Source organism: Brassica oleracea, chromosome C1 (assembly GCF_000695525.1).
Source record: "Brassica oleracea var. oleracea cultivar TO1000 chromosome C1, BOL, whole genome shotgun sequence".
Classification (NCBI taxonomy): domain Eukaryota; kingdom Viridiplantae; phylum Streptophyta; class Magnoliopsida; order Brassicales; family Brassicaceae; genus Brassica; species Brassica oleracea.
The window spans coordinates 12,438,339-12,450,282 of NC_027748.1; the positions used below are offsets into that span (position 1 = coordinate 12,438,339).

An 11,944-nucleotide genomic window follows, 5' to 3' on the forward strand; every position below is an offset into this window, starting at 1 on the left:
TATTCCAATTCCACAAGGGCCTAAAGCAGTTTTATTTGCTGAAAGTCAAGAAGCTGCCCGAAAAGATGTCGAACGTGCTTTCGGAGTCTTGCAAGCTCGATTTGCAATTGTTAAAAATCCGGCACTTTCTTGGGATAAAGTCAAGATTGGAAAGATTATGAGAGCATGTATCATACTCCATAATATGATAGTAGAAAACGAACGAGATGACTACACTCTACACGATGTTTCTGATTTTCAACAAGTAGAAGGAAGCGGAAGTTCACATGTCGATCTCACATATTCAACAGATATCCCTACTAATATCGCCAATATGATGGGTGTTCGAACAAGAATTCGTGATAGACAAACACATCAACGACTAAAAGGTGATTTGGTTGAACATATATGGCGTAAATTTGGACATGATCAAGATACCAACTGAGTTTCGATGTCTCTTTCAAATTATTATCGTTTGTTTTAGTAATATTTGTTTTCATGCTTTTATGTTTCTATTTTAAAATTTATGTTTAAAATGTTATGTTTAACTATGTTTAATTTAATTAATAAATTTTATCTTATAAAAAAAATTTATGTTTAATATTTTTTTTTATTGTTAAGCAACTTAAGTTAAGCAACTACCAATAAACCAATATCATTAAGTGTTTCTTAAGATTATCTCTTATCTTTACTTTAATACTTAAATATTCATTAACAACCACTTAAGCAACACTAAAGGTTATTAGCAATAAACATGCTCTTAGCAACCAGCAACCAGATTGGTTGACAAACATGGCATCATAAGTCATAACATGGGAGTGGTGAATTTATTTAAATTCTACGGTTGAGTTTAGTAGTTAAGATTTAAATTTTGTATATTAATATAAAACATATTATAAAACAGAATTGTAAGCTACAATTTTGTTCAAATAATTACTTTATGTCAAAAACCCACATTGTCGCCTCAGCGACAAAATCATTCTACATGTTTAAGATTTTTTTCTCAATCTTACATTAATTACATCATGCTTACTTCCAAGCCTTGGAATAAGATTCACACCAAAATTGTTATCCCTTTTATTTTCACACTAAGGGTATTCCGGTGTTTGTATCTTTTATTTTTAATGAGTTAAAAATTGTTTTCTGATCCATTTAGTGACAATAATGTATTATTTTGTTTAGAAACTGCTTAGGTCAAAGAAGAATAACATAAGTGGTTTTACTGATCGGTTCAATATAGAATAAATAGATGATAGTTGCACTATAGTAAATATAGTTGAACTTAAAACATAAAGTAAAGTAGTTGTTCCAAAAGGAAAACACGTAACTACATGTGTTTGTTTTGTGATTATGTTGTTTGATTCTTTGATTTTTGTGTTATTCACATGTGTATTTTGTTTTGCTGATATTGTGTTTTTTTTTTAAATTTCATTTTAAATTTTGATGTGTTACAATTATTTCTATATTTATTTGGTTTATTTTAAACTTTCTGCAACCATTGGTTCTCAAATTATCTCATTTTGATTAATAGTAACATAATTTCTTGTTTTATTTGGTTGATCATTTACAAATATACAGAAGTTAAAATGATATTTATGTGTATTTTTAAGTACTGTCTATTTGTTATTTTTTCGTCATGTTTTCTTTCTCATATTATTTTGTATTGTGTTTATTTTAAAATTATTAGTAATATATGTGTTTGATTTAAGACGTACATCTTTATTCACTGAATGCGAAAAATGGGTAGGTTTTAAATATTTGATTGAATAAAATAATCTAAGATTTTTTTTGTTTCATTCTTCGTTTTATAATCTTTCTAAGGTTTTCCGCATTTTTGAGCAAATATATTCTTTTATTTTGTTTTTTGTTTTCTTAACTATTTTTTTTATAAATCGGGTTTAATTATATTTATATATTATTGTGGTTTTCCATGGATATTTTGTTAATTTCTTACATAAATGATGACAAAAAATGAAAACGAAAAAATTCCATGTGATATTCTTTTTTATTAAAAAATTGTTTACCTTGTTTTGATGTAACTTGAAAATAATATCTTAATTAAATTGATTGACAGACTTTTATGATTTCTTCCTATTTATTCTTGAAATTTATACATTTTAGGTTCTATTATGGTATTGGCATTTGTTATATATTTTATCTAATTTTAACTTTTTATTTGTTATTTTGATAATTTATAAGGGCAATTCTCTCAAATAGCTCTTTTTAAGTTTTTGTCACAAAAATAGTCCTAAAAAATAAAATGACCAAAATAGTCCATTTTTATTATGAGAATTTTAATTTTAATTTTAAATTTTTTTTTAAATTTGAAACGCTATACTCAAAACCCCACCCGTTAACTCTAAACCATAAGTCTAGATTAGTTAACCCTAGGGTAAAAATATATTTTTATCCTTTAATAAAACTTATTTTGGTCATTTTCTTCATTGAAGATTATTTTTCTGACAAAAACTTAAAAATGGCTATCTTAGAGAATTTCTCAACTTTTATAATAAGAAATAGAGTAGGGGTGAAAATACTCTAAATGTATAAAATCATTTATAGTTAATACCAATATTTTATAAATAAAAATCTATACTAAATTTGAAATTAATTTTCTTTTAATTATTATGAGAGTCGACATATTGATATTAATTCCCTATTTATCTTGATATATATGATTTTGTATGTCTTGACATAATTGTAGTCCTAACTATCATCAATTCTGGTATGTTAGGCTTCACATGAAAATGTAGTAATTTTCTGAAAACCATTTTTCTACCTCGCATTTAGTCGCTGATTTATTGTCATAATTTTTATTTATGAAAATGGGAGCATAATCGAACAATGAAATCGTATAATACCAATAAGTAGTGAGACGATTAGCTTAATATTTATTCGGGTGAATACTGATAAGTAACTAATGCCGGTTGATGAGCTGAAAGTGAAGCTGGCATGGCATTGTGTAAAGGTGGTACAGTTGGTTGATCGTTACAATCAGTTACTAAATATTATACAATGTACTCATCTTTAAAAGAAATGATCCATTCCTCTTTTTCTTTTTCTTTTTTTCTTGATACGACTTTTACATACATGTAGAGGTTTTGGAAATGCATCAATGAGCTCCATCATCTCTTCCCCCGTAAAACCAAATAAGAAGAAAATTTGAGGCAGTGACTCTGCAATCTGCACAAACGTATTTAAAGACAACAACGCAAAAGAACCATGATGCCGGAGACTGGAGGTCACATACTCTCAATGCTATTCAGGTCAAGTTATCTTAACTGTATCCCACAATGAACACAGGTTCATATCTTATGTACAGAACATAATTTAGAGTTTCACCAAACAACGATATTAGTCTGACATCAACTTGCAAGAGTCAGAGAGAGTTGTTTCGGTTTTCCGAATGAAGCTTATATATGCATTGCTAGAGGAATGTGGATCAATCAAAAGTCGTAAAATAATTGAAAAGTGCATTTTTCAGAATGGTTTTGCCATTTTAACATTTCAAAATCAACGAAAAGATTTGTAACATTTTTCTTTTGTACTGTGTACTATAAACATTATAAGTATATATGTTATTTATAACTATGGTTCTTCTGAGAAACATTAACATGTACTTCAACTTCACGATCAATGCAAAAATTCCAAAGAAATGTACATGCATCATCAACCTAACAGCAGAATACCTGCGACGTCAATTAAGACTACATACTACCATGGATTCTCAAGTCCATTCAAGATCAATAATCATTTCTATTGTCTATACTTACAGAACCGAATGCAAACTTTTGGATTACCAGAAGTTGAATTTTATTCTATTATTTTTTGTTGCATAATAACCGAAATAAAAGGTAGAGCGGTGAGGTTGTGTAGCATACCACAAATGGGCACAAGGGGGTGACGAATCAAAGAAGGGGAATGGCCACCTGCACAAACATATACCACACCTGCTATACTAATATGTTCATAGAATCATGTAAAGAAGGGTAGATAGAACAATGACTGTTAGCGGAAGGGGATTCAAGCATGAAAAATTCAAGAGATACAAAGATACCATCATCAAAGTCATCATTACTGTAATTATCATCATGTTTTACTGTTGTCTATGCATACAAACTCACCAGGGAGCTTAAGAAAGTTTTACCGAGGAGGAAAAAAGTGTTAACTGAGTGCTTAATCACAATGAACTACAATACATATATATATATATATATGTTTGGTCAGATTTAAGCATTTCAGAGACAACTTCCAAATTGTGTGACAGTTTCTTGGGTTAAAACTTTAGAAAATCGAAACTGAAATCTTTGGATTTGATAAAAGGGTAAATAATGAACCAGAACATACCATTTGTAAGCAATTCAGCTCCCGCACAAGTCTGCCATTTAAAAACATGTTTAGAGACAGGGAGAAACGTAAGCAGTGAGCACCTAACATATAGACCACGGAATACTTAAAACCAGGAAACACTTACTTGAAAAAGAATCTGATGGATGTAGCCCAATGTAGACACAATATCTGACGTGGAGACCTGTTGTGTCTCTCGTGTCCGTTAGAAGATTTAAACATTTTCAAGTTTTAGCCCTCCACGGGAGGGCTGTACACGACCCTTGCTCTTCATTTACAATACTGACGTCGTTCCGACAGTACTCACCAAATTTTAATATGTATATGGACACCAAGGCTTTGGGAAAACCGATTTATTTGACTGTTAAATTTTTCTCATTAATTAATATAATCAAACATCTTAGACCATTGCAAATGACTAAAGCATATAGTACCATGACAAATGGAAATTACGAAGTTGGAAAATCTCCAAACCTTAGCAAAGAGAAACCTGTTGAAACTGATATTAGGTAAAACCAATCAATCGAAAAGAAAATTGAATGTTAAACTAATAAAAGTAAGCATCAATCATAAGAAACAGATATCAGAGAACCGAGCGTACCCCTCCAGGCGTAAAGTTAGCATAAGACGCTGTGCCCCAGGTAGACGGTCCGTTATTGTGCTCCTTATTGCACGAAGCTCACCCATAACATCTAAGATATCATCGTATGTACCCAACATTAATCGTTATATGAGAAAGCAAACACAGAAAAAAAAAATCTGAATTAATATTCGGAAGGTGTTTCTCGGTGTTTGCGAGCTCAAGTATCTGTTCATATGGTCGGAAGCGGAAATGTTCTGTCGGAATTATCCTCGTAGTGGTTGCTAACTTTTAAAAGCAGTCCCCTCATTGAAACGAATGGAGACAGGCCCATCAGAAAGTCTGAATTTCGGGTTGCTGCGTGTGACATTGAACCCACTTAAGGTGTACACCGAGCCTTCGGTTAAACGACCCCTAAACGTAAGTTGTATAGTCTCAGGAACAGACCCTTGGATAAGCGTCGACTGTTCATATGAAGAAAAGGCAAAAATTAAGAACAGTTAACAAATCATGAAAGACTTATATTACGTGATTGTAAAAATTAAAGAATTTTCTAAATATCAAGAGATTGAACCGAGAAGATAATTATATTAGTGGCAAAATATACTTACATGCTCATCAACCAATAACATCTCAACGCTCATCAGCTGTCCCCTTTTGTTGATTTTTTCGCTTCCCAGAACCTCAAGAGACGGACCTCCGCCGTGTTGGAACATCTCCCAGCCCTCAAATCAGCAAGAACAGTGTATGAATTAGCCATCGGAATCGGTTGCTTGGAAATCGAATGTTTTGAGTTGGAGTTTCAGATTTGGTTTGAGTTGGAGTTTGCATGATAGGAAGGTGAGGTATATATAGCTGGAGATCAAGGCAGTTTCAGAGTTACCGAAAAGGCTCACCGAAATCTTAATGAAAGAGGAGTGGATTAATCAAGGGAAAACGTAAAATAAATTACGGATTAAAGGATATATGAGACGTTACGGGTAGGAAAGGGAGTGTGTTGTGTCGGTGAAACCTCGAAGGTCAAGAATCGCTGCAAGAAGAAGAACACAGAAGAACCCTAAATTTATGTCGGCTACAAACGACGCTGATCATCTGGGCTTAAATTGGACCATCTTTAAAACACACATTAAACCCACATCACAAACGAAGCCCAAAGCCAATTCACATCTTTATCACGCGTGAAATTCACTTACTCAACAAACGGACATAAAGCAACGGAAAAAAAATCACGCGCAAGTTAAACAAGAACGCGTGAGATACACTGACCACCTACCGAGTCAACACGTGGCAACAAAGCCCCTCCCTTCCCTCTCCAGAGTGCCGTGGACAGCCTAAAAAGGCAGATACTTCAGCTTTATAGTTATAGATTATCATACAACCATATTGGATTACTTTCCATCATATTCAAGGGGCGCCATAACAAATGAAACAAAGATGTAATTAAAACTTTGACCAACAAGAAAAGATAGGAATACAAATCTAGTTGTCCAATTAGGAATGTATCAGTTTTTGTTTGAACCAATCATATATAATAAAATAAAAATCAGTAACAAACAAAAAAAAAAGTTAAGGATTTTTGCTAAAACTAACCCACAACTTGATTTTAATCCCAAACTTGAATCAAATGCAAAATTAACCTAAAAGCCTAGTGAAATTACAGCTCAACCCCTTGTGACCAAACAAAAAAACAGAAGCCATTTTTACGAATATAGCCCCAGTAAATCGTCTGAGTCGTCTGAGATGTTGGAAGTCGTCTGGACGACTGAAGTGTAAGTCGTCTGGTACCAGTTTATTTTAAAAATAATTTATAAATCTTGTAAAAAAATATTTTGATGCGTGAAAAATAAAAAACAAGTAATTATAAACAGTTTTAAGTGATATAAATTAAGATATGATAAAATTGATTTGTTTTGAAGATAGATGAGTGGAAGTAGTGAATCATGAAATACTTTGGTTTAGGAGTTTGGCAAACATATGTTGTAGTATTGTATGTATTGTTAGGGTTAGATTTTGGAAAACTAAAATGTTTTTTTCAAAAATTAGTTTTCACCTATATGTGTTTATTTATGTGTATAGTAAACACTTTTCAAGTTTGATTTGGTTTTATGAAGTGTTTAATTAGATAATTAAGTTTAGGGGTTATGTTTAGGGTGTGGACGACTTATATTTCAGTCGTCTGTTGAATAATTTACTCGGACGACTTACATTTCAGTCGTCTGGTGAAGAAATTAAAACAGACGACTTACATGTAAGTCGTCCAAATATTCCCGCCTAAAATTTTTTAAAAAAATTATTTTCCCGCTTAAATAATTTAAACCAGACGACTTACTTGTAAGTCGTCTGGAAAGTCTTCTATTTTAGTTTCCCGCTAAAAATATTTAATTTCCCGCTAAAAATATTAAACTCTTCTGGACGACTTACATGTAAGTCGTCTGTTTTAATTTCTTCACCAGACGACTGAAATGTAAGTCGTCCGAGTAAATTATTCAACAGACGACTAAAATATACGTCGTCCGAGTAAATTATTCAACAGACGACTAAAATATACGTCGTCCGAGTAAATTATTCAACAGACGACTAAAATATACGTCGTCCGAGTAAATTATTCAACAGACGACTAAAATATACGTCGTCCGAGTAAATTATTCAACAGACGACTGAAATATAAGTCGTCCACACCCTAAACATAACCCCTAAACTTAATTATCTAATTAAACACTTCATAAAACCAAATCAAACTTGAAAAGTGTTTACTATACACATAAATAAACACATATAGGTGAAAACTAATTTTTGAAAAAAACATTTTAGTTTTCCAAAATCTAACCCTAACAATACATACAATACTACAACATATGTTTGCCAAACTCCTAAACCAAAGTATTTCATGATTCACTACTTCCACTCATCTATCTTCAAAACAAATCAATTTTATCATATCTTAATTTATATCACTTAAAACTGTTTATAATTACTTGATTTTTATTTTTCACGCATCAAAATATTTTTTTACAAGATTTATAAATTATTTTTAAAATAAACCGGTACCAGACGACTTACACTTCAGTCGTCCAGACGACTTCCAACATCTCAGACGACTCAGACGATTTACTAGGGCTATATTCGTAAAAATGACTTCTATTTTTTTGTTTGGTCACAAAGGGTTGAGCTGTAATTTCACTAGGCTTTTAGATAAGACATGGCTGATTTTTGTTTCTCCGACTGATTTAGTGATCATGAGCTGGCTGAGTTATTTAATCTACAGCTGACTTATTGGAGGTATTATGGCTGGTTTTCGTATTTTCAGCCGTAATGAGCTTGATTAACAGTAAACTCAGCTTAATTACAGCTGACCTATTAGCAAAAGATTAATTACTAGAATATCATTCATTTGACGGCTAAGTTATTTGAAAATACAGCAGGCTTAATGTTTTCCAGTCTAGTTTCTACTGATTTATTAGCGAAAGATTAATTAATGATATAGTATTCACCCTGCGAATGACTTACATTTGTAGTTATGGCTGATTTATTAAGGTGAGTTATAAGTTCGTTTTGTTGCTGCCTTACCGATTTTCCATGTCATCAAAATTTATTTTCCAAGTCATTATTAATATTACGACAGTCAAAATTAGGGTTTATGTTAAAGACGTCGTGTCTTGTTCTTCATCTTCATCTTCTTCTTCATCATCATCTTTTTCTTCTTCTTCTTCTTCATCTACCTTCTTCTTTTGATACCCATACCTGATATTTTGAAATATCTTCTTCATTTACTTTTATTTTCTCATTTTTATTATTTTCATTCATCTATTTCTGAAATCTTATGAATCCGGTAATTATTGTTTTCGCGACGACAAAGACATAAAATTGAGCTAGTTAAAAGGAAGGCGGAGAAACAAAGTAGGCAGAGAAGACGAAGTTGACGAAGAAGATGACAAATTTAAAAGCCGTTTTGATATGTTCGACGAATCGAACGATGCCTTATCTGAAGATGATAAATTCAGTTTATACAATGAGTCTCCAACACAAGACAAGGATTCACCAAGGCTACCTCATAAGAAGAGACCTCACAACATTTTGATGACTGGATCGAAAAGGAATCCATAGGTTAAGGTTGGAGTTATGTCAACGAATTGGATGAAATATCAGTTACTAATTCGTATTTTGGCTTAGTTATGTATAAAAAATGCATGAGTTATAACAACGAATTGGCTGAGTTATCAGTGACTAAAATTAATGTTTCGGTTGAGTTATGTATAATTATTGATGAGTTATGCTAACGAATTGGCTTAGTTATCAGTGACTAATTCATGTTGCTAACTTACTAGACGGGCATAGAGATTGTCGTCAGTATAGTGTCTCGAGATTAGCAAAAGTTATGTCTGATTATGTACAGATTCACACGCCTAGTAAAGGGAGCAATAATAATTGCACTTACACATGAGTTATATTTGCAATTAATACACCAATATAAATTATATTTACAACTGTCTAATTTGTGATTTCGATGAGAATGATAATCAATAGTCATAATTTAGAATCAAAATCTTGGGTTTTTTTAGCTCATTGTGGAGAGAAAGTGAGAGATATGTTGTGTTTAGTTCACAAGAATGGAAAAAGAAGAAGGGTAAATCGATTTTGGGAGCATTAAGAGCTTCAAATTGGTTGTTCATGGTGGTTGTGGTATTGATGACAATAGCAATCTTATAATTACTTGAAGATGATGAGGGTGAGAGAGTAAAGATGTCATTTTCGAAAGAAAAAAAAATTGATGGCATTTTCGTAAATTATATGAATTTGTGGGGTGAATAGGGCAAAACCAATTAAAAAAAAAAGTTAGTTTTGTGTTTGACTAGGTCAATTTTGCAAAAAGCTCAAAAAATTATTCATTGAAAAATCAAAACTTACCGAAACAAAAACAAACAATAAGAAAACAAAGAAGAATAAATTAAGGGAGAAAATATGTAAGCATAATGTACAGAAAACGACAACATATTTTTAATTTGTTATGAAGTAGGAAGGTTGATTTGAATTTTGATGAGGAGACCCGGGAAGAAATCATCCGGGTCATGGATATGCGGGTTACGCTCCACGATAAAGGGGTCGCCGCACTTGTCGCTGATGCTATGAAGCGTCTCCCCTTCCTCAACCATATATATCTCCTCACATGGCCTCTCCATCATTTGCTTCCCTCTCCAAACCTCACAGCTTCTTCTTCCCTTCGTCTCCATCGCCGGAAGATTATCTTCACCATCTCCCAGGAGCTGACCGTTTCTGACCGAGCCCGCCAGTGTTAGGACCAGCAGTGCGGCCAGAGAGTAACACAGGACTGTGTTTGATCTCGACATCATGAATATGGTTCCAACAGGACACAGAGAGGGAGGGACAATTTGTAATGTTAGAAACAAATGTGTTTTGTTCTTTTTCAGGCGTGAGACGTGTTTGTATATACCCATACTATAGTTATCACATATATATAGGGGCGGACGAACATTATGCGGTATAGGATCACGTGTCTTCTACTTCTTTTTTCTTAATTAATTTGAATGATTTTGATTAAAATCTTCCTATTTAGTGAACATAGAAAAGTGCCCCTGGTCTAGATTTTAATTTTAACTTTAATACTGTATTCTGACTAAAAATGTTTATAAATCCGCCCATGCATATTGTTGAAAGTTAAACTTGATTTGGATCACATTTTGGGCTAATAATTTACTAATCATTTTAGTCCAAACTTAGTCCAATATCTAGAATCATCCTCCACCTCCTTAGAATAAAAATCTAGATATTCTCATAGAATTATCTAGATAATTATAATAAAAAAATCTTAGATATTATGGTAGAATTCTCTAGATTTATGATTAAAATATGTAAGATATTTTGTATTTTGGAGGCTATAAATACCTCCACTCCCCTTTCATTTTGAATCACCAAGAAATAAACAAAGCTTGTAACAAGTAATAAAAATCTTCTTCTAAGTTATAAAATCTTTATTCTTCACAAAATTTCTTTCTCTTCAAACACTTTAAACACTTTCTCCATCTTTATAAAACTTTTCATTCCAACATATTTTTCTTTCTTTTCACACGATAACGTCTCTAAACACATTTCGAAACACATCTAGGGGAGTCTTCTTTTATTGCTGTTATACTAAAATGTAAATGATAGATATTAAGTTTCTCGTTATAGGAGAATGTATGGATCTATATAGCTCAAGTAGACTTCATTGATTCAGAGAAGGAGAAAGAGCGATTTAACTATGGCGGAAAGGAGCTTTTGTTTCTTCCTTTTTTAGCTATTTTATATTTTGGAAAGGAATATTAGATTCCATGATTAAAAGAGAATAATGTGTTGATATGCATATTTTGATTGGTCAAGGGAGAAAATAAATCTTTAAGTCAGATATTTATAACTTTAGAATAATGTTAGTGGAAGGAAGTCAGATGATCGGCCAACGCCGGTTTTCATTTCTATTTTTATCTATTAGTTAAATTACTTGAGATATTAAATTGTTGTAGAAAAAGTAGTTCATACGGAATCTTATCTATTAAAATAGAAATAATAACTTATTTCATGTGTAATTTTTTATTAAACCATAATTTAATTTTTTTATTAAATGTATTTTATTAACACTAATAATATATATAATTTTTGAACTATTTTAATCATAATATCTTTTGATATATTTTCATTTTAAATATAAATATATTTATTTAGTAAATTCTAACAAATCTATTTAAAAATATTTTTACAAGACCTTCATTTTCAAAAATTGTATTTAAATATTTTCACTAATTTCAAAATTATTTTTGAAATATTATTATACATTATATATTTAGTTATCGTTTATAAAATGAAAAATAAAATTCTATCCTATTTTTATATAGGGGGATTTACCAAATATGACTCAAAACTTGATTTTGATTGCAAAAGTATACCCAAACTTGAATCAAATGCAAAAGTAACCCAAAAGCCTTGTGAAATTACAGCCACCCCCTTGTGACCAAACAAAAAAACAGAACTCATTTTTACGAATATATC

The 11,944-nt window shown here is 31.6% G+C and overlaps 1 protein-coding gene across 1 annotated transcript; it reads right to left on the reverse strand.

The window, feature by feature from the left end:
- Nucleotides 1–9,834: 9,834 nt before the first annotated feature.
- Nucleotides 9,835–10,361, reverse strand: LOC106300433. The gene has a single exon (XM_013736574.1). It carries the CDS (start codon nt 10,357–10,359, stop codon nt 9,910–9,912), a length of 450 nt encoding a protein of 149 aa, XP_013592028.1. The 5' UTR covers nt 10,360–10,361; the 3' UTR covers nt 9,835–9,909.
- Nucleotides 10,362–11,944: the final 1,583 nt, after the last annotated feature.